General features: G+C 43.7%; 1 protein-coding gene across 11 annotated transcripts in view; it reads right to left on the bottom strand.

The window, feature by feature from the left end:
- Positions 1 to 24,573, bottom strand: part of LOC123773626 (guanine nucleotide exchange factor DBS) — a 544,948-nt gene that overhangs the window by 34,872 nt on the left and 485,503 nt on the right. For all 11 annotated transcript variants that reach the window (XM_069312524.1, XM_069312525.1, XM_069312526.1 and 8 more), the window contains 5 exons: positions 21,375 to 21,458; positions 17,171 to 17,285; positions 15,368 to 15,458; positions 14,005 to 14,118; positions 13,669 to 13,785 (listed from right to left, as the gene is read on the bottom strand). In XM_069312524.1, coding sequence (XP_069168625.1) covers positions 13,669 to 13,785; positions 14,005 to 14,118; positions 15,368 to 15,458; positions 17,171 to 17,285; positions 21,375 to 21,458 — 521 coding nt within the window. The remainder of the gene's footprint in view (positions 1 to 13,668; positions 13,786 to 14,004; positions 14,119 to 15,367; positions 15,459 to 17,170; positions 17,286 to 21,374; positions 21,459 to 24,573) is intronic.

Raw genomic sequence — 24,573 nt, 5'->3', positions numbered from 1 at the left:
TTCAATTTTAGAAGTATGCAGTATTAATATTATAGGTTAGGTAATAATTGTAATTACGAAGCAATAAGATGCTTATCTTAAGATACTAACAAGGTTAGGTAAGGTCGGTGTTTTCTATGAATCTTTTTAAGGGTATCTATTATGTTAAGTATGTCACCTATGCACATATTTAATAAGTCAATATTGACTTATTAAATTTGCGAGAACGGGTTGCATTAATAAGAGTGCATGACGCGCGCAAGAAGCTCGTGAATATGGAATTCGTGCGCACGAGTGTCATATAGGCATCTGAACACGGGAAATATTTTGGCTTAATGAACCAAAGCTCAAGACTAAGAACAATTTAAGAGGTTATGAAGGACTGATTATTATGGCCCTCCAACAAGAAGCATATGAAAGAATCTGATATCAACGAGACTTTACATACTGTACAAAGTTTTCAGACTTTAAACCAGATTACTTCAAAAGGGTCTAACATGCCACAAGAGGTCAGTCTCAAGCTCACCAAGGCTCAATGGAAAACAAATTGGAGATGCTTTTCACCCAATGGATAAAATGTAAATATTTATTAAGTTATTATGACTGCCATCTAAGATACAGCCTTTCCAGATTTGAGAGTCAACTGACTCCAACCTACACATATGCTAGACAACCAAGAGAACATTTTAGTTCATGTGGATGAAGTGCAAGTTGCACCATTTTACGGTCAAGTCTGTTTTACTAAATTCAAAAGGGATGGCGTACTAGATTTTCCACCAAATACCATATGGCGCCTGTGTCAGGCAGCCAGAAGCAGAATCCCACCAAGAGGAAGGGACATATGCATACATGGGACAAAACGGGAGACGTGGTACAGGTGCAGAGTGATAGCTAATCAGTAGGTGACCTGACATGACATCACGGGTGAGTAATAATGCTTCTGAGCTGAGACTGTCACGTTAGACGTCACATGGAGAGGTCATGTCAGTCGACAGCCTGTCCCTACCTGTCCTCAGGCCAAGTCCGTTCCATCCAGCAGTCGATCCCAAAAACGCAGTCATAAATTTTAACATGCTGTTCGTTCAAAACAGGAATTTTCTCAAATAAAAATCAATACCATTTGATACAGTATTACCATTTTGTACATACAGTACTTAGGCATTGGTTAGGTTAGGCGTTTAGGTTTAGTTGGCAGTTATTTGTATTTGAAGTATGAGGATGAGGCTTTATCAACCCGTCCTCGACTCAAGTCCATTACATCCAGCGCCGTCACATCCAGCAGTCGACCCCACAGATGCATTCATAAATTTTTACACGCTGTTCAATCAAAACGGAAATTTTCTCAAATACAAATTAATATTATAATATTAGCATATTGTGGATATATATATGGGCATAGGTTAGGTGTTTAGGTTCTGTTGGGACGCCAAACCCGCTGTTTATGAATGAAAAGCAGTTTACCCAACGACTTACAAGTGATGACGTTCGAACACTTCCGGAACAAGTGTTTCGCCCACATCCTCTGTTCAAACCACAATTCTAAAAAAAGGCTTCACCCACATACTTCAAATACAAATAATTGGCAACAGAACCTCAACACCTAACCTAAGCCTAACTAGACATAGAATTTTTATGTATACTATTAATTTATATATGAGAAACAAATTTTTAACACACAGTATGTTAAAATTTATGAATGCGTCTGGGGAGGACGGCCCCCAGATTGATTCATAAAGATTAAGCCACCCAAGAGGTGGCACAGGCATGAATAGCCCGTAAACGGCCCCGGATGGCCGCTGCTTTAAATGGCCTAGTGTGAGAACGGGTTGCAGAGAGGTCACGACCTCTCCGTAAGGTGCAGTCGCACCTCCACAGATCTCCAGTATCGGCTAATGATACTGGTAATGGCTGAAAAGGGCCACCACTTACGGGCTATTCATGCCCATGCCACCTCTTGGGTGGCTTAATCTTCATCAATCATGACGGGTTGCAGTCGCGCTCAGAGGTTTTACTAGTTGGAGCAATTGTAGTGTCTAGCAGAGTCAATTGGAAGTGGTCAACACATCACTGCCTTCCCTTGGCGTGTCTCGTAGTCAAGTTGAAGAGGCGGGGGGGGACATAAGTGCTAAGAATAGCAGTAAAGTGTGAGAACTTCTCAAATTGACAGTGCCGTCCCAACATGTGACAAAAGTCAGTAAGAACAGTGACCAGTTGCATTTTGCCAGCGCCAACGAGGCGGCGGCGGCCAGTGACATTACAGCAGTGAGTCAACAAGTATGGCCAGTAATTATGTGCACAGGAACTCAAATGACAGTTTTCACTGATGGTCAGTGAGGCGAGTGTTCATCCACCGAGACGTGGAAATGACTGTCCCCTTCAAGGTATATTTCGTGGTTTTAGCAGTCCTCTGGTTAAGTGTTATAGCCTCCGAGGTCACCGAATGACTGGGGAAATGTACTGACCCATACAGGACCTCGGTGACGACACAGAGGCTGTACTTCACAAGAGACGTCTTGTAACAACTACAGTTAAAAATACAGCGTGTACAGTCAGTATATTATGGGCTATTGATGCCCGTGCCACCTCTTGGGTGGCTTAATCTTTATCAATCATCAATCTGTCAGTCCACTATACAGCACCGGGTACAGTGTCAGTCCACTATACAGCACCGGGTACAGTGTCAGTCCACTATACAGCACCGGGTACAGTGTCAGTCCACTATACAGCACCGGGTACAGTGTCAGTCCACTATACAGCACCGGGTACAGTGTCAGTCCACTATACAGCACCGGGTACAGTGTCAGTCCACTATACAGCACCGGGTACAGTGTCAGTCCACTATACAGCACCGGGTACAGTGTCAGTCCACTATACAGCACCGGGTACAGTGTCAGTCCACTATACAGCACCGGGTACAGTGTCAGTCCACTATACAGCACCGGGTACAGTGTCAGTCCACTATACAGCACCGGGTACAGTGTCAGTCCACTATACAGCACCGGGTACAGTGTCAGTCCACTATACAGCACCGGGTACAGTGTCAGTCCACTATACAGCACCGGGTACAGTGTCAGTCCACTATACAGCACCGGGTACAGTGTCAGTCCACTATACAGCACCGGGTACAGTGTCAGTCCACTATACAGCACCGGGTACAGTGTCAGTCCACTATACAGCACCGGGTACAGTGTCAGTCCACTATACAGCACCGGGTACAGTGTCAGTCCACTATACAGCACCGGGTACAGTGTCAGTCCACTATACAGCACCGGGTACAGTGTCAGTCCACTATACAGCACCGGGTACAGTGTCAGTCCACTATACAGCACCGGGTACAGTGTCAGTCCACTATACACCACCGGGTACAGTGTCAGTCCACTATACAGGTACAGTCCAGTTCACAATGCTGTACAGTAGTCTTTCTAATGCGTTGGCAAGCAATAGTGTCCTAACGCTGTCAGTAAGCATTATTTACCAATGCTGTTCAAGACACCCGTCCTTAATGCTGTAACACTAGCTGACCTTGTGGGCAGCACTATGCTTAGTGCTGGGTACAGTCAACGTTTGCAATATACTGTAATTCCACACTATAACCATCCAAATACGAGCTAAAGAGTTATTACGCATCTAGATTTGGCACCATATGCCATACGTATATATATACAACTTACCCAAAGTTTTTGAGTCTTGGTAGGCAAAATGGAAACATAATTGCCCTCCCAGATAATAGAATAAACTTAACTAAAGCAGCTTAGGAAAATCAAGAGGCCATATAGCCTAAACGAAGATGAACCTGCGTTTGATATGCATTTTCTGTACCTACTAAATTACCCACTGTATTATGTTTTATATGTTCAACAGTTAGTCTGTCTTCTATCTTTTGGTTAGTCGCCGGAGCGCACAATTCCATACAACGGGAAGAAACGTGGGGGTTTGAAACCAAGATAAGGCTGCAGTTATTAAAGTTTACATATTTTTCATGTCTTTAATTTAGCGGGTTCGATTCCCGCACGAGGCAGAAACAAATGGGCAAAAGTTTCTTTCACCCTGAATGCCCCTGTTACCTAGCAGTAAATAGGTACCTGGGAGTTAGTCAGCTGTCACGGGCTGCTTCCTGGGGGTGGAGGCCTGGTCGAGGACCGGGCCGCGGGGACACTAAAGCCCCGAAATCATCTCAAGATAACCTCAAGATAGCCCCTAAATGAAATAAAACTTTGCATCCATGTAATTTCCCGCATTCTTCCATAAGAGTGATTAGAAAGTCAATAAAATGATTTTACAAGATGATAAAGCAAAACGTATGTTCCTTTACTGCCAAAGCCGAAAAAGTAAGTCTTTTAAACCTCTACCGTTTGTTCCAAATCTACATGAATAAAAAGCAAACCCCCCTTTGCATTCATACTGTGAACATACAAGCCTTAGTACCAATTACATATACTAAATGTTCAGTAGTACACGTAACCAGCTTGTTGAGGGAGATGCGTAGTTACACGTGAATGCGCGTCCAGGGCGTTTCCAATGTCAACCAGGTCGTTAGCAACATTTGACACGTACAAAATGCATTTGAGCTGGAATTGCTAGAAACGTTCGAATTTCGTTAACCTGTCGAGGCCGTCACATTATAAATATTTTATGCAGGCGATGAGTCACAATAACGTGGCTGAAATATGTTGACCAGACCACACACTAGAAGGTGAAGGGACGACGACGTTTCGGTCCGTCCTGGACCATTCCCAAGTCGATGAGTCAAATCAATAAATATTTACACATTTCGAATCAGTTTATATGTATATTTTTTCCAATAAACATTCTTAAAATGTCTATGTACTGTGCAAAAATAATCCTACAAGAGGCTACCCATCCTGGCAGCCACGATACGAGGCTTTTCCCCACATCTAATCAGAGTCAAATATAACCTAACCCCCTTATGCAGCCTACTTAACATCTAACTTAATTCACAACTGCACTGACGAAAGATATTGCTCCACACTGAAGACAATCGGTGTGCTGCTTTCTCACGCTCCTAATAATCAACCTCTCACGCATTTCAATGTGCCTTGCACGGCTACCTTGCTTGGGAAGACTGCGAGAGAATCTGGGGCGAGATTCACGAAGCAGTTACGGAAACACTTACGAACCTGTACATCTTTTCTCAATCTTTGGCAGCTTTGTTTACAATTATTAAACAGTTAATGAGCTCCGAAGCACCAGGAGGCTGTTTATAAGAATTACCACAGTTGATTGGGAAGTTTTTATGCTTGTAATCTGTTTAATAAATGTAAACAAAGCCGTGAAAGATTGAGGAAAGATGTACACGTTCGTAAGTGCTTGCGTAACTGCTTCTTGAATCTGGACCCTGGAACACTGTATTAGCAATACTAGGAAGACATTCTTCCAATATTCAAAGCTACAATAGGAAATACGCGTAGCATTAGTTAAGCACGATTACTCTCAGGTTTCATACCTCTAATATTAAACTTTAGCGATAAAGCCACTAGAAATAGCCTAAACTACGCCAATTAATCTTAATTTTATAGAAAGTTTCCAGCTGAGTTCTTGGAGCATTCAGCAACGCGTCGGTAGGCAAGGATGCATGTAATAAATCTCTCACTTTCCCACTCGCACAACTTTTGTGATCTGATAACGTTTATACATGAGGCTTTTTTGTTCGGTTGGAGGAGTAATGCTTTATCTGGGCTGTTCAATAATGGCTCTAACAGCTACAGAAAGCTACATTAATTAGACTCTTCATTGCGTTATGAAAACGATTCTCCCTGCACACAATTATCAACTAATTGACTACAATACGACCGACGCATTCAGTAGTAGGAAGAGCAGGAAACGAGGTGAAGCCAACCTTCGATTGTAACACGCATTAGTTCCACCACGGTAGTAGGATGGGGCAATTCGGCATTTGCCAGATTGCCTTCATTCCAGTCGCCCTTGTATATCCAGTAGAGTAATTGTGGTCTTGTATGTAAAAAGATCTTTAAATTGTGTTATACGAAAACATTAACAACTAAACTAGTTACACTACTTTGTCCGAAGTCCAAATTTCAGCATGATGACCAAATCACCCATCAGAAGGTGGAAGGAAACTATCCAGGAGAAAGCGCCAAGTCATTACGACTATATAGCACTGGGAAGGGGTCGGGATAAGGATTAGGGATGGGACGGGAGGAAAGGAATGGTGCCCAACCACTTGGACGGTCGGGGACTGAATGCATGAAGCGAGACCGTCGCTCTACCGTCCAGGCCAAATAGTTGCATCAGAAGGTGGAGAAATTATGAAGTTTTGGTCCTTCCTGGACCATTATCAAGTCTTAGGTAGTCGTTTCTCCATCTTCTGATGGGTAGTTTGGTCATAATATCTCAGTCACGTTATTGCGACTTATCCTCTACAAATTTCAGCATCAAATATAAAATTAAAAACTTTCCCAATGAATGTAGCTTGGACTTAACGTGTTTTATTTATAAATACAGAAATTACAATGGCAATCTTGAGGTTATCTTGAGATGATTTCGGGGGCTTAGCGTCCCTGCGGCCCGGTCCTCGACCAGGCCTCCTTTTTGTTACACCCCCCCCCCCTTAGGAAGCAGCCCGTAGCAGCTGTCTAACTCCCAGGTACCTATTTACTGCTAGGTGATCAGGGTGAAAGAAACTTCATTTGTTTCCGCCTCTACCGGGGATCGAACTCGGAACCTCAGGACTACGAACCTCAGAACCCGAAGCGCTGTCCACTCAACTGTCAGGCCCCTGACTATTATGTGGCAGGAAGATATAATATATTTACATGGAATGGAAGTGAAACCTTAAACTCAACTGCCCGAGGGGAAATTGAGTTGACCACTAACTCAATTTCTAACTCAATTTGTTGTTGGGGAAACCAAGTGCTAATTGCTCATCTTTCCGGGGAAGATAATGGCTCACCTGCGATAATGAAGACCCTAGATCTGGACCTGGGTCAGGTGACCCCTGTTTCCTCAGATAGCGTTCTAGGCACCAGTCAGCGTTCACTCTCAGGTTCCCTGGTAATGGGTTGACTTCGTATCCAGGCTCCAGCGTAACCCGAGCACCAGTCCCAACCTCACTCCAGTTTGGGTAGCGATCGGATCCAATGCTGGAAGCGTACCCATTGAAGTCATTATGTAGCTCCTCGCTAGCGTCGCTTACACTCTGGTCGAGGCTGGACTCAATACCAGAGTCGCTCCAGCTGAGTTCCTGGCTAGATCCTTCACTCAGATCGCTCCAACTTGCTTCTTGACTACGCACTAAACTTTCATCTTCTGAACTACTTCGAAATGAACCCGTGACGGTGACCTCGATGTCAATATTTCTGCAAATACTGATTATCTCCTCGCTTAAACTGTCTATCTCGTGGTGTTCCTCCCACCCATCGCCTTGTAAACCACAGGTGGGTGTCCACTTCCATCTCGAGTCCCCAGTGAACCAGTACGTTGGTATACTAGGCTTCCCCTTTATTACTGTCAAAAAAATATCCCTGATGTTTTCATTTTCATGTGCATCCTCATCGTGACTACAGCCTTCGACGCAACTCTCTAAATCCGTTGACTCCTGGTCCACGACGCGCAAATTATGGTAAGTACTCGCATCATTCCCACACACATTATGAATCTTTCCGGTCTTGCTGGCAATAGCATGGGCAGTGAAGCTTGGAATTTCCTCATATATAGGGTCATCTTCGCGCTGGAACTGAGATAATGACATTTTCAATGCAGTTGGAATATCATATTCTGAAGACGATGCTTGCTCATGCTTCGTGGCTAGGAATCCTGTAGGACTGGAATTAGTTTCGATGAATACCTTGTCTTGCATTGCCCAGTTGGCATCTAAAAGAATGGGAGACATGTGATTTGGAAGATGAGGATCAGTAGATTCTTTACAAGTTCTCGCACACTCTGTCTCAGGGTCCTTCACGACTGTACCTGGCAGAGTGAGCTTTGCACGAAAGGTGTACGGAGTAGTGTACAGACCTTCGCAACACATTTCAAGATGCTTTTCTGAGGGTAAATAAACAGGAGCAGCTGGTCGAACTTCTGAGGGGACGCGGTAATTACTTTGGAACTCCAAGCATTGGCATCGGTTTGTTATATTTGTACAAGATGATGCGAGTTCGTGCGAGGTCTTAGATGAATACAAGTGAGAAGCATCTTCATACGACGTGGATGAATGAGGCGAGATGTTACCTTCGTGGGGTAGAGAGGCGAGCAGCTCAATACCAGACTTCTCGTCATTTCCTGGTAGGGAAGCGGGCCCATTGCAGTTTCTTACATCAAGGAAGAAAGGCCTGGTGCCCTTAGAGGGGAAACGGATATCACTAAGGAGTGTGTCGAAGTCACTCAGAGACTCGTATATTGGATTAAACATCGTCATCTTTCCTCTTCCAATGTCACAAACATCCGTATCAACTACGCGTACCACACCAGAAACATTCCTCAGTTTCCAGCTCGGCTCCCAGACTCACTCACAGCTCACAACACTATTAAACCTTGCGGCTATAAACACAGCCCTGGCGGTAGTAGGACGGGGCAGTTACAGCCTCGCTCGTGTGCCAATAAGTCCACTACGGGCTCACTATAGCCCATGCTAGTTAAAACTTTTTGTTCCTAGAAGCTGAATCTTAAACATAGTATGACGGGGCACTGACGGCACGAAGAGGAACACGACACACGTTACTAGCGGCATTGTCTCCCAGCAGCACATTCCCGCACCACGACAGGAAGAAAACTGCGCCAGGAGGATCTCGCTACCGAGTCCCGCTACCAGTTCTCCCACGAGAGGCGTGACCCTACCGACGCTGGGGTGCTCCGCCAACTAATCATAGGTATTCACACTTTCTGACGTTCCGCGCCACGACCTACACTTCCCCCTTGCGTGTCCGCCAGAGGAACTAGTGTTTATCACGTCATCGAACACCGACATCGGGCGTGTATCGACTCTTTCTCTTCGCCCGTTTTCTCTAATGGGCGAGAGCTGATGGTGATCCGAGTTATGTAACTTATTAATCATACAAGAAATTGAGTCCAAACTGAATTTTCGCTTTGTTCCTAATCTACAATACCACTGCTATGGATTTAAACTCTTGCGAAATGACATGGGCTTAGTTGCCATTCACGGGGATGAAACTGTCCCCCACTCTTTCAACCGAGACATAAATGCTTAGACATGTCTAAGAATTCAAACAAGTCTGGAAAGTAGGAAGGCGAGAGAGTAAGAAATACGAAAAAGTCAACAAATAACTTTATTCATTTTATCCATATTTCAAGAGACGAGTAAAATTGACTTTAAAATGTCCCCCACCCCCCCTCTCCCCCCAAAAAAAATGAGAACACATGAGTTTCTGCTTTAGCAGCTTATGTGTGTGAAAGCTTTGTCACTTTCATATAATTACATTGGTACTAATTGTAATTGATATGTTTGTCAGTCTGGTGTGGCCCATTTTGGATAATCTTCGCCAGTGCATTGATTTTCTTCCCATCCCAAATCCTGACCCCTCCCCAGTGCTATATAGTCGTAATGGCTTGGTACTTTCCCCCTCCCTGATAGTTCTCTTCCCCTACCAGGTAGGGATGGTACCACCCGGGCCAGCCATTCCTGGTAACTGATTACCATTAAGTTCCCAGAGATAGCCATCAATGCCTCACAGTGTTTACAATGGTAACCAAGAATTACGTCCAATAATTAAAACACAGTCCGGCAAACATTACCATGGAAGGGGGACAACTGTAGCTGTAGTGGTGCAAAATACCATGAAGGGGTGGGTGGGAGAGTGAGCGAAAGAGAGAGGCACAGAGACAGAGAGAGACAGAGACAGAGAGCGAGCGAGCGCGAGCAAGAGAGAGCAAGCGAGTTAGCAAAAGAGAGAGAGAGAGCAAGAGACCTCTGGTGATAGTGGCAGTCAACCGCAAAATCGAACCGGATCTGTATTTATCAGTGTCAATGTCAGACCAAACGAGCAGAATTGGATAGAGAAATCTGAAAATTACTGAACGCAAGCCCAGTTTTTAACGATAGACAGACATGTAAACGGACGAACGAACGGACTGACAGACAGACAGTGTTAGTCAATCTCTGACAGACACAGGTAGACATATGGGACACAGCCCCAAGACTCTATGAAAGCCGCGACACAGCACAAGTCTTGAAAGAACAGCTAGGAATGACAGAAGACAATCTCCGATGACTTCCAGAGCCTCCGCCATCACGCACAATACCGTCTCCAAGTCCCGCTACTGAAGCTGTACTCCCTCACCCCTCTCTCACTCTACCCCATCTCCCCTGCATACCGTCTCATTCTCGCTCGCTTTCATCCTGGGCAGGGGAGGAGCAAGGGGTTGAGGGACAAGAGGTCGACGGGTGACTAAGAACTACAGGTTGAAGGGAAGGAGAGACAAATTATCAAAGAAGGCACCAAGCCGGGAAGGCTATGTAGCAGAGACAAGGAGTAGGGGACTGTAGTGGAAGGGGAGGAGGTACAAGTCATGCAAAAAAGCGTGAAGCAAGAAGGGATAGTAGGAATGGAGGAAAGTGAAGAGGAGAGACACGGAGAGGGGAAGAAAGTGGAGGTGACGTTCAAGGGGATACTAGTAGGGTATGGTGCAACGTGAGCTATGGTAAGGGGAAAGCTTCATGCCTGCTAACAAAAGGAGAGATGGAGAAAGGGCAGAGAGCAAAAAGAGTGAAGAGACAGCAGAGTAAAGAGAGAGCAAAGATTAGAGCGAGAAAAGGGAGAAAGCAAAGAGAGAAAGCTCCGAGAAAAGGAGGAGAATGAGTAGAGAGAATAGTTAACAGACGGTGCAAGAGAGGAACAGAACAATAATCTCACAAATTACCCAACAGCTTAGCTAGCAGGCCACTAACAAGGCCACTAACAAGGCCACTAACAAGGCCACTAACGTCGAATAAACCATATTCAATTCGCATCTTCAGAAGAAAAACCAAAATATCGACTATCCTCAACAGTTACGACCCAACTGAAGACCACACACACATCCTTATTACCCAACACAACGCTTGGGACCACCTTACGGGCTCACCATAGCCCGTGCTACATGGACACTTCGTGCTGAGTAGCTAAACCTAAAACATTGGGATCACCGGAGAATGGTCTCCTCGCCTCGTGAAGGCGGGGCGCCCCAACGAAGGGTGGAGGCGAGGGCAGGAAAGAGAGGCAACACTGTAGGGGAGACTGAAGTTAACGGTAGTTGACGGTGTAACGGATCAGGCAGAGCAGCGAGCCCAAGCTGGCTGTACTCACTCACTCACTCAAGGACGTGGTCGTTACTTACGAGGAAGTGGTCGTTACTTACGAGGAAGTGGTCGTTACTTACGAGGAAGTGGTCGTTACTTACGAGGAAGTGGTCGTTACTTACGAGGAAGTGGTCGTTACTTACGAGGAAGTGGTCGAAAGTAGAAGTATGTCGTGATGGACCACCAGAAAGCAGATTATCGAATCTGGACCGGAAGAGTGTTTATGTTGCTAATAAAACCCAACCTAATCATCCTAGGCCTAATGCACGCTAATACATGTGCTATAATAGGCCTAACAATACGTTTTGTTTTCAACTTTATTGTTCCGAACCCTATATACAAAACAGTAGAAAAAGTAGCTTCCTGAAGCCTCATTACTATATACTATTATGATAGACCACATGCTTACAGAAAGTTCTGTAATTTCAGGAAGATGGGCTGTATTAGAAGGACTATTAGAAGACAAAACGATAGGATTAATTAACCAACCCGTCCTCCTAATTAAGCGTCGCATTTTGACGTATACTCAACCCAAAGCCAAAAAATCGTCGTACTAGAAAATAGAAGCGGCTCGCGAAATTAACGTACTGTCTCGTTTTCTATTTTTGGGGGGGTCCTATGGGAGGTTAGGATAAGGGGCACTTTAGTACGTCAGTTTCTTGACGTTGGGGAACTTAGGGGGGAACTAACGTTGGAGGCTGAATTAACATGCCCCGAGGGTGTGGATAATTAATAACATTTCTTGAATCATTTAACCTAAGTCTACGCCGACCAGAACAGGTTGGGCTATGTCCGTCCCGTCCGAATTTCAATTTAGAAATAGAATTCGAGGACTTCCTGTTTCCAGAATTTATTCATTCTTTAGATAACTGCCATCGAAACCAGAATGGTTATAATTTTAATTAAAAAAAATTACAACAAAAAACCGAGCAAGAATTTAGGAAAATAAATCAGATCTTTAGTAATCATATGCCAGAAATAAGCAGTAACAACCTCCTTATTGCATGACTCGTTCGACACGTCACATGTAGGAGCACTTTACGTGTCCAGGTACGAAACCGGTACATCTTTCCTCACTCATGATTGCTAAGATTGTGCAGAAGAGTTGACCAGCTCCGAAGTACTAATACGATGTTGACATTGTTCAGTCAACCTCGTAGCGCGTCAGAGGTCGTAAAGTGTTCGTATTAAACACTTACGAGCTCTGAAGTGCTACGAGCTTGACCACAACAACATCGTAGTAGCTGGTCGACTCTTCTGTAGAACCTTAGCAATTATGATTGAGTTAAGATGATTGTAGACATCCATCAGTCTCAGGAGACTGTAGAGTTGCGCTCTGGTTGTCGGTCTGGAGTAGCCTCTCCAGGGCGCAAAGCCAGGGTAGGTTGATACAGAGAAGCTGTTACCCATGCAGCAGGTCCCCTCCCTCTCCAGGGCGCAAAGCCAGGGTAGGTTGATACAGAGAAGCTGTTACCCATGCAGCAGGTCCCCTCCCTCTCCAGGGCGCAAAACCTGGGTACATTGATACGGAGGGGACCCATAAAAGAACCATAAAGACGTACAGGTTTCGCAATTGGACATGCAAATGCTTGGCGAATCCAGGCCCTGACAACGCATCTACACGTGACCAAACTAACCGTACTATGCAGGGACTAATCACATGACTATACTGATTACTTCACGAGTTTATGATCGTCCAAACAACAGGACTCTGCAGAAGTCAGAATAATTGATAATTTTATTTTGAATTCATCTCAAACAAGTATTTGAAAGTTTACTATAAAACCTGAAATTAAATATAGCACAAAGATGATAAACGGCTGTTAACATGTCAGCATATGACATTCCACTTCACATACACCTCAAGGCACATATTAATGTATAACAATGTATAATAATGTACACAAACGAAGTCCAAGTGAATAATACCAAAGAAGGAACTCACTGAGAGAAACAATATAGTGAAGAATTAGCAGTGAAGAGACAGCGACAAACTTACCAGTAACTGAAGTACAAATCAATGCTGTATGAAGATAATGTATCAAAACACTCTATGTACTTAATTCAACAAGTCACTTGAAAACAAGTAAGTTTACCAAACAAGCCAAAAATAATGGCAACAACCAAAATTTGCAAAAAAATAAGGATAAATAAATGCAAGCCAAAAAATGCCAAAATTTTGCAAAATAATTTAAGGCCATCAACAAATAATAATTATAATGTGCATCTAAAGCCCTACAATGTGCCATACTATATCACCAGTGTTTCAAACATGTCACAGTGCTTCAGGCTAGCAAAATAAAGTCATTGGCAACTTCCAACATTTCAATTTACTGCTGTCAACAAATAAAAAAAACAGGGAGGAGGGGAGGGGGGGTCACATATCATGATCCTATAATTATCATAGGCTAACTTACCACTCTCTGCTCTATCCACTCATCATGATTATAGGGGATACAGCCGTCCAGGTCTTCCGTCAGCTGGTTCTTGTCTATGTACTCATGGAGGTCACCTACACAGTTGCACACCACAACCTGCCAGAAAGACATCCTCATATATATTCAAAATATTGCAACTTGGTGAAATATGTATATTGATGTATTTTTCCGTCTGTTGCAACCCAAGACGAAGACAATAGCATAACATAGCCTAGCATAGTCTAGCCTAGCCTAGCATAGTCTAGCCTAGCCTAGCCTAGCATAGCCTAGCCTATCCTATCCCACCATAAGAGTGAACTAACCGCTCTTACTTACTCTGAACTTGAACTCATCCCTGAAGATCTTGTTCGAGACCTCAGAGATGGCTTTTTGGAAGAAACCGGCCGGTCTCAGGACATAGGCAACTGTGATGAGCCCAGGGAAGAAACCCTGCAATAAAAAGCAACGCAGAAAATTGTTAAGAGTTGCAGATAAGACGTACGACCTGCAAGTTTCAAGCTGTTACTTATCCAAGCAAAGAGAAAATGAGCAGGTTGTTGTTGTGATAGATTCAGCTACTCGGAACAAGTTCCAAGTAGCACGGGCTATGGTGAGCCCGTAGTGGACTTACCTTGCACAGGAGCGGGGGCTCTGGACAATGAGCAATAACGCTTTGTGTACAAAAGTTAAATAAAACCCATCTTTAACTGTGAACACTTCTCAAGCACAGCAAAATCATCCTGGGGTTATTTTGTGCAACTTAATACTTTAAAATATCTGGGAATAGTATATAATTGTGGATAAAATCATACACACCATGCAACGAGTAGCCTACACTGATCTTGAGATGATTTCGGGGGATCCTCTTTGACGTAGGTTCGAACCCTCGTCACGGCCCTTGTGGATTTGCTCATTTCATGCATCACGCTATTGTGATTTCTGCGTAATTTCGGGGCTTAGCGTTCTCGCGGCCCGGTCCTCGACCAGGCTTCCTTTTTGTTACACACCCCCAGGAAGCAGCCCGTAGCAGCTGTCTAACAACCAGGTACGTATTTACTGCTAGGTAAACAAAAGCATCAGGGTGAAAGAAACTCTGCCCATGTGTTTCCGCCTCCGCCGGGGATCGAACCCGGAACCTTAGGACTACGAATCCCGAGCGCTGTCCACTCAGCCGTCAGGCTCCCGATGGATGAACAGCGAGCATAATGGCTATTGAAAAATTCATACTCAATTATCCACTGATAAAACAAATCCGACGCAACAAAAAAATTAAAAAAATCATACAAATATTAATATACTGTATATATCCTAACATTAAAAATTGAAGTAATTTCAAAATTTCGCGTTTAAAAAAGAATGACAAATTGACTTTGCATGTTTCAAAATACTTGACCTAAAATGCCGACTAAATTCCATTTTAGACTGCAGCTTGCCCAGCAACTTGACGCAGATTATGCATTATACAGTGAGGCACTTTGCAGCTAATTCAATTAGCATAAAAGAACATATTACTCTACAAACATTATTCCCGCCAGGCTTTCAGTGTTTCCCGCGCGCGGGCGGGCGGGCTGGTTCGTTGGTTCCTTTCTCAGTTTGTTCTTTCGCGCGCACTCGCTTGCTCGTAATTCACTCACTCACACTCAATCCTCGTTTCCTCTTACCTTCTCACTATTCAACACCATCCACCTCTCATACTTACCGAGATCTTGAGCAGGACGGTCTTGACAGAGTTCCACTTATCATTCCGTCTGTCAATGACCAGGACAAATCCCATGTCCGCGTCCTGAAGTCTGCCAGAGGGAGGAGGAACAGGTTAGGCTACCACACACACTAATATCTATCGATCGAGCTCTATCCACCGAGCTATTGAGTGGTTTTAATAAGGAAAGTTTCCAGAAGCAGCCTTCTGCTGCCATAGTGGGATTTTCGACTTTCCCTGACTACTATTGAAGCTCAGAGGAATTACTGACCCACGCCCGTCATGCACATTATAAAGACTACTCAATAGCTCGGTCAATAGAGCTTCGACACCACACACGTGGGGTCCACGGTTCGAGTCTCCTTGAGCCCAGGTAAGTGGAATATAAAAAGAGTTGAGAGTTAAATCCAGCCCTTCAGTCCTGAATACCTGCACTTTTTCATTTCATACTTCTTGCCTAAACTATAGCTGCTGTAAGTTCTATGTCAAGCTTTGGAAAGTTTGCTAAAATGACTATAAATAAAATCATGTCACGGTCAAAGAAAGCAGGAAGAGTTGACACAGTCTTTGACACATCAGAACAGAATCAAGCTGCAGAAAGGTTCAGGTGCATGACAGAGATCCCATTAATGTGACTATCAACCAGCGTGTCAAGACGGGACACATCTCCTGTCACGCAGGGTGCAGTCGCACCTCCACAGATCTCCAGTATCATCTATTGATACTGGTAATGGCTCAAAAGGGCCACCACTTACGGGCTAGAGAGAACTGGATAAGCACCTCCAAAGGATACCTGATCAACCAGGCTGTGACTCGTACGTCAGGCTGCGAGCAGCCGCGTCCAACAGCCTGGTTGATTAGTCCGGCAACCAGGAGGCCTGGTCGACGACCGGGCCGCGGGGACGCTAAGCCCCGGAAGCACCTCAAGGTAACCTCAAGGTAACTATTCATGCCCGTGCCACCTTTTGGGTGGCTTAATCTTCATCAATCAATCAGCATGTCAACCTTGCCCAAACACGCGGGTGGTTTTGTGGGGCATCACTCCTAAATAAAACTACTTTTTTAAGACATTCTTTTCAACGAGATGCGGCAGCAACTCTCTATCCAGCAGTGGGGAGGGGCGCGGGCCACATAATCCCCTTTCCCCACCACCCCCAAACCCCCATCCCTATCCTCCCCCGTCACTAACACCTACCCATACGTCACAATTAAGCTAAGGGGGGCGAGAAGGCGTCACTCTAGACACAGCCCTCGCCGCCAAGGCCCCCCCACACGCCTCTCTCGACGCTCCTTAATTCATCTAAAAGCCCATCTGGCTCTGGCGTTATCGAATTCCAGGTCAGCTGGAGAAGGCGGGAAAGGAGGAAAGTCGGCGACTTGCGGAAAAAGGCGGGAAAAACGAGATAGACTCTAGAACAAGACACTCAAAAGACCAGAGATTGCACCACGTCACAAAGGAGGTAGTAAAGCATATGGAAAAAAAAACATTAAACCTTAACATCTCTTATCGCATGCAGGCGAGGAGTCACAATAACGTGGCTGAAGTATGTTGACCAGACCACACAATAGAAGGTGAAGGGACGACGACGTTTCGGTCCGTCCTGGTCCATTCTCAAGTCAATCGCGACAAATCGACTTGAGAATGATCCAGGACGGACCGAAACGTCGTCGTCCCTTCACCTTCTAGCGTGTGGTCTGGTCAACATCTCACATCGTAAAAAATCTTAGCAAAAAGGAATTCCAGGGTCACCTCAAATATACCACCCCCTTCCCCCTCACAGCAACAGACCGCAGGGTACTTACGAGGGTACAGATGTGAGGTAGATAATGAGCTTGCGATATTCCTCATCCGCCAGCTGGGCGAAGTTGCCTCTGTCAGGAAAGGTGAGGATAGGGCAGCCCTCACGAGACTTGCCGCCTGCAGGGGTTCGGGGAGAGAGAGAGAGACAGGCGTGTTAGACAGGGCTCTTTGGAGAGTCAGGGTCCATGGTGCTTGATTCACGAAGCAGTTACGCAAATACTTACGAACCTGTACATCTTTTCTCAATCTTTGGCGGCTTTGTTTACAATTATTAAACAGTTAATGAGCTCCGAAGCACCAGGAGGCTGTTTATAACAATAACAACAGTTGATTGGCAAGTTTTCATGCTTGTAAACTGTTTAATAAATGTAACCAAAGCCGTCAAAGATTGAGGAAAGATGTACAGGTTCGTAAGTGCTTGGGTAACTGCTTCGCGAATCTGGCCTCATGCTGATTGGTGGACAGAATAAGAAATTATTTTTAGGTTTGCGATTTAATGAAAGAGACAGGAAGTGAGAGACAGAAAAATAAACGGAAGATATTAGAGGTAAAAAACTGGCAATTAAAAGATATAGACAATTAATAACAGATGTCATACAACATTAAGTCATTTTTACGTACAAGTCCGCGCGATGAGTCAATGCCATATTCACAACATTCAAAATACCAATGATTAATGACCGGGGAGGGTCATTAATGACAGGTTGAGCGTCCCAACTATGGCTACAAATGTGTTTACTCACCTACCTACCTATAGGCCTATTATTTATTCAGGTTTGGGGAAGGCCTGGTCGAAGACCGGGCCGTTGGGACGCTAAGCCCTGAAACCATCTCAAGGTAGGTTGGGTACATTCCCGCAGTATGCCCAACCACTTGGGCTGGACGGTAGAGCGAGGGTCTCGCTTCATGGAGGTCGGCGTTCAATCCCCGACTGTCCATTAAGTGGTTGGGCACCATTCCTTGCCCCCCCCCCCGTCCCATCCCAAGCTGTAACACCCAGGACCCCCCCCCCCCTTAGAGTTCACACCCAGGGAAGCCTTCTCCAAGAGGTCAGCCCAGATGACCTCCGGTTTATCTTGTATATTGATTAAAAATTCCTGGGTTAGTCTTAGTCAGCATAGTTTCAAGTATGTAATATTTCATGCAAGGAAATTAGACTCCAGATTCTTATGTGTAAACATCCCTGGATCTCCCCCTTTTGGCCAGGTCAGAGGTCAGTCACACACGTAATTAATAACTCCTCTCTTGAAGAGTGTATGGTGAATGTCAAACAAGCTTTTTGAAATATTTCTTGAGTGTTTGTACACTTTTGGTGGGTAGCAACAGCAGATCTCCCCCTCCCCCCAGTGGGGGGTTGTATATAGAGGGCCTGTAGGAACATAGGAGGGGCAGAGGGCGGTACACCGGGATCGAGAGCGGGGCTGTGAAGAACATCTCAGCCCGGGAGAGACAGATAGCTTGAGGTAATGTGTGTGATCTCTGAGTTTTTGTTACATGTCCAAATTTCTTAACTTTTTGCCAGTGTTAGAGGAGCATTTATAAGTGGTGATTGACATAATTTTGGTCTCAATAAACTCGTTAAATTTCCCGTCTGTGTCAATTGTTGAATCCTCTTAGCCTTTTGGATATAGTGGCTGACAACCGTTTTCATAATTAATGACAGTCATAGAAAGTACTCTCCTAGTCAAGCAATGTTTCTTGCCTCGTTGCTTGATATAGTTTCAATGGTCAAAGGCAGATGGTGGCAGCGTATTTAATCCTTGTGTTAGCATTTCCTTATTGGCAGTGTACCTTTGGTTCCGGTGTAACCATCATATGTCAGCTCATAACAGTGTTATCAAGTGCAACCGATGAGGAAGTGTTACTCAGGATAAGTAGTGTTCCATTATAGTGGTGTTCCATTATAGTGGTACACAATAGAGTGGTGTTACAGTAGAGCGGTATTACAAAATCCTTATTCAAATCCAAATAAGGATTTGGGATGGGACCGGTGGGGCAAGAAAGAAACTCTGCCCATTGTTTCTCGCCGGCGCCCGGGATCGAACCCGGGACCACAGGATCACAAGATCCAGTGTGCTGTCCGCTCGGCCGACCGACTCCCTAACTCATAATCTAAAAATATTGCTTTTATACAGCGTTATTTCACTACTGTCACATAACAATTAACTCCATCGGTTAAATAGCTGATTACACACCAACATCTCCGGGCTGCAACAATTAACTATTCAATGACCCATTAGCTAAAGAGATGTAGCTAATACATTCAAATTCTAATCTAGGCCTTAGGAACCGTTCGCATCACATATAATAAAACACGTCCCTACCTACAACGGCCACCCTCTAGCAACGGGCACTTCCTGTAGGGTGAAGGTCTTCCCCATCTGAAGCAAGTTAGGTCATAACACACCGGAAATGATCCCTTTACCGCATACTAGCAGACGTCTACAAGAAGCAGCCGCACCATCAACTAGTTGAGTTAGTGCTCAATTACCGACCAGTTTTCTGTGGTGAAGGTCCTCGTGTGAGATTAGTTCAAGCCTGAGATGTCTTTTTTCTACGTTTTCCTTCGCCTTACGTATGTTTCTCTTCCATTTATATATATTGTAGTCGCATTATTTCTTTATGTTTGAGCGCACGAGGTCAATTTTATCCTATGTATCCAGGTGCGTGTAGTAGAAACAAAAGTCATTGCTTTAAACCGAGGGCAAAAAAAGGCGGGATCCAAATGCTAATACTCGATCCTGCAGGCACATATAGGCGAGTACACGGGCGACCTAATACCATAAGGAACATAATACTACAGCAAGATATAATTATACGAGGGAGAAACCATTAAGGAACCAAGCCGAGTTAAAATGATTACGAAGCAACGCCAGTTAAAATAATTACGAAATGCCGGGTAGACAAAAATGGTGACCCATTAGGCTGTCGTGGCTCGCTTTGGGAGATGGATTACTCGAGTAAGAACCCCTTCTCCCCGCCCCCCACACCCACTATGGCTTTCATTATCTGACTGTGACTTGCTGATAAGTTGCTGTGAATTACTGTGCGCAGCGTTACTGTGTAGCGTCAGGGTGAGCTACCATTGTTGTCCAGTTGCCTACTGCCCTGGAACCAAATTCACGCAAGCACATACAAACGTGTACATCTTTCCTCAATCTTTGACGGCTTTGGTTACATTTATAAAACAGTTTACAAGCATGAAAACTTCCCATTCAACTGTTGTTATTGTTATAAATAGCCTCCTGGTGCTTCGGAGCTCTTTAACTGTTTAATAATTGGAAATAAAGGTGCCAAAGATTGAGAAAAGATGTACACGTTCGTAAGTGCTTTCGTGAATCTGGCCCCTGGGCTGCGCCACGGAGCCGACCCAGCCTCACCCTTCCAGTATTTCTTGTTTACCGTCAACTCTCTAAAGCAACATTTACCAAAAACGAATTTATTGTCCTTCTCAAACATGTTTATATGAAGGAGTAAAGAAGCTAGATTATGGAATTAAATTGCAGGCGAGGTGTCACAATAACGTGGTTGAAATATGTTGACCAGACCACACACTAGAAGGTGAAGGGACGACGACGACGTTTCGGTCCGTCCTGGACCATTCTCAAGTCGATTGTATTATTTGTTGGTCCAAAAAAATGTCTTTTTTTCCAATTAAAAGTCGCTGCCTCAGAGCCTATTTAATTTCCTGGTCAACCTCGTAATATTCCCAGTACAAACACGCCCGAGGAATCTTGAAGCTAATCCAATTTCCTAAATCAACTTTTGAAACAAAAATTCCATCACCCAAAAATTATTTATATGTATATATGTATGTTTACTATTTGTGTTTGCAGAATCGAGCTATTAGCTCTTGGACCCCACCTTTCTAAACAATCTATTTTTATCTATTATATCTACATATATTTCTAACATGCACACGCGAACGCACGCGCGCACACGTACACACACACACACACACACACACACACACACACACACACACACACACACACACACACACACACACACACACACACATTGTGTGCGAGCGTTGTGTGGTGTGTGTACTCACCTAGTTGTGCTTGCGTAAATGCAAGCACGAATGTGTAGCGTATAATCTCCCGTCCTTAATGGAAAGAAAATAATGTTTCTTGAACAAACAATCGAGCAAATTAACAGAGCAAACAGCGTGCAAGTCAGAGTAAACAAGGAGGAGCAACAGACCTGTGATGATGGCATACTGCGCGTGGAGCAGCTCGCTGACGTCCCGCACACTAAGCGCGCAGCCCCCTTCCTCCAGCACCTCATCTGCGACAAAAACACATTTATCTCAGATTTACCTTAGTATCCCCCCAAATATTACGTTTTCTATTCAGCCATCAGAATGTCACGTTTTCTGTAACTTATTAAGGAGTTACTATTATATATTTAATTTTAAATCTTGTGGAAGATCCGCACTAATCCCCAAGATTCTGATGGAAAGAATGTAATTTCTTACAATATATAATATGTACAATGCTCGTTATAAAACAAACAAACTTGCATTTAAAGCTTTTTATGTCATTATGTCTCAATTATAATTTTGTGATGTTTCATAAAACAATTATATACAATTTATACCCATGAGCATATCAGTCACTAATATGGATATATTATCCATATAATGTAATGTATATATGTATAATGTATATATATAATATAATGTAATATATGGATATATATTACTCTTTGTATAATTGTTATCAGGTTATAATAAAACTAATTACAAGCTGTATGCTATTATAATTTCTCAAAAACATTAATTATTGTTTACCACTATATAAGGCTACTCCTATATCGTACACACACAACTATATCGCTATACGTTCCTCGGAGTTAAACATCTGATTCTCCCACCACTTACGGGCTATTCATGCCCGTGCCACCTTTTGAGTGGCTTAATCTTTATCAATCAATCAATCATCTGATTCTCAAACAAATTGGAAAATTTAAGAAGAGAATTTGCTGAAAAATTGAGTTAAAAAAACTCAAAAATTTAATTTATTTTTACTGAAATTCTTTTTGGCGGGTGAGCCGTCATAACTTAGTCCCTCGAAAATTACATCAGTTAAAAACAAACAAATATGAACATTTTTTTCGTTAAATCATGATTCAAGTTCGTCAAAATATTCAAATTTCATTCATTAAAAAAAAGTAATTAACCGCTCCATTGGATACATTTCTGTATTATCATCAGTTTATATGTTTAAACTGGTGATATATTGACAAATAGATCATTACCAAAGACTTTCTGTATTTATGACCTATGATCAAACTGTCAGTACGTCAAAACAAAATATATATTCAGGAAATTCCACTTTTCAAGAGTCCAATATGAGCTTGGAATGGACGTAGATAATTGACAGGCGATTACCCCCCCCACACACACACACACACACACACACACACACACACACACACACACACACACACACACACACACACACACACACAACAATCCTTAAAGTGTACAGTAGAGTAGTTTAGCACATAACAATTACCTCATTTCAAGTACTAAGGAGCCCTCCCTGGAAGAATAATTTATTATTATTTAAGCACAATCGTCATGGACCTGCTGCATGGGTAACAGCTTCTCCCCCCCGTATCAACCTACCCTGGCTTAGCACCCAGGAGAGGCCACTCCAGACCGATAACCAGAGCCCAACTCCATAGTCTCATGAGACTATGATGTCTAGAACTTACATTTTAATTACCTAGATTCAACAAGCATTTAGGCAGCTTCACCTAAACCTGTACATCTTCAACCTTTGACGGTTTTGTTTACATATATGTAAACAGTTCATAAACTCTGAAGCACTAGAAGGCTGTTTACAACAATAACATTCGACTATTAAGTTTACATATATGTAAACAGTTCATAAACTCTGAAGCACTAGAAGGCTGTTTACAACAATAACATTCGACTATTAAGTTTACATATATGTAAACAGTTCATAAACTCTGAAGCACTAGAAGGCTGTTTACAACAATAACATTCGACTATTAAGGTTCGAAACTCTTTAAATAGTTTTATGGCAAAGATTGAGAAAAGATGTACAGGTTTCGTAAGTACTTGTGTAAATGTATGTTGAATCCCCGTGGCGCAGTGGTAAGACGCAAACATCCCTTGCGCTTAGCGAACTATATAGTCTGGGTTCGTATCCTGGCCGGGGAGGATTGACTAGGCGCAAATCCTTAACTGCATGCCTCTGTTCACCCAGCAATGAATGGGTACCTGGTGGTTACACGAACGAACGTACGCGCGCGTGTGTGTGTGTGTGTACTCACCTAGTTGTGCTTGAGGGGGTTGAGCTCTGGCTCTTTGGTCCCGCCTCTCAACTGTCAATCAACTGATGTACAGATTCCTGAGCCTACTGGGCTCTATCATATCTACATTTGTGTGTGTGTGTGTGTGTGTGTGTGTGTGTGTGTGTGTGTGTGTGTGTGTGTGTGTGTGTGTGTGTGTGTGTGTGTGTGTGTGTGTGTGTGTGTAAATCCACGTTTGCTGTAATCAAAGTTAAAATGCTTCCCATGATATGATCTTATCTGTTTGGCCAATAGTGCCATTCACCGCAACATTCTGCCAACTTTACCAATTAAGTTTTATACCCTGTTTAATAATCTTACAAACTTCCTTGTTAATCCCGATCATCTGGAAGGCATTCTCGGCGAACGTTTCCAGATGACGCTACGATTTTCACGCGAGAGAATACGGAGGACTCCGCAAACTCCAATCTGGTGCGGTAATCAAGTCACGGAAAAATATGTTTAAATGCAGACACAAGTTCCAGTTCCTACGTTATGGAAACCAAGAAACTATCAAGACTGAAACCACATATACAACGCTGTTAAATTACTCAATTGAAATAAAAGGAATTTTAAAATTCCTTTTAAGTAATGAGAAATTATGAGAAAATGCAAAGCCAAGGTGACTATATTACTTGCAAGGGTGCGTGGATAATATTAGCTGGGACACGCGGACTGAGCAAAAAGGACTGGGACCCATCTAAGCGGAGCATCGGGATTGAGCTCAGACCCTGCAAGAAACAAGACTGTCGCTTCAACCCGTCCTCTCACACATACTACACCACATTTTAACATCAAAATCCAGAACGAAGAAACTATGACGTACGATAAAACACAGCTGCTCACAGACATTTACATTTTCTATGCGTGGTAGACATGATAGGTTAGGTTAGGGTCATATTGGATATCACGTTTATTGCGATTTCTGTGTGTAACTTCGTAATGCTTAGGAGCAACTATTCAGTGTTAGAGAAAGGATGTAAAGGTTTCAACATCAGAGGCCCGAGACTGTTCAACACGCTTCCACTACACATAAGGGACATAACTGGCCGACCCCTCACAGTGTTCAAGAGAGAAC

Source organism: Procambarus clarkii, chromosome 72 (genome assembly GCF_040958095.1).
Source record: "Procambarus clarkii isolate CNS0578487 chromosome 72, FALCON_Pclarkii_2.0, whole genome shotgun sequence".
Classification (NCBI taxonomy): Eukaryota; Metazoa; Arthropoda; class Malacostraca; order Decapoda; family Cambaridae; genus Procambarus; species Procambarus clarkii.
The sequence above is the reverse complement of the archived record's forward strand: the minus strand, read 5'-3'. Positions and strand labels throughout refer to the sequence as shown.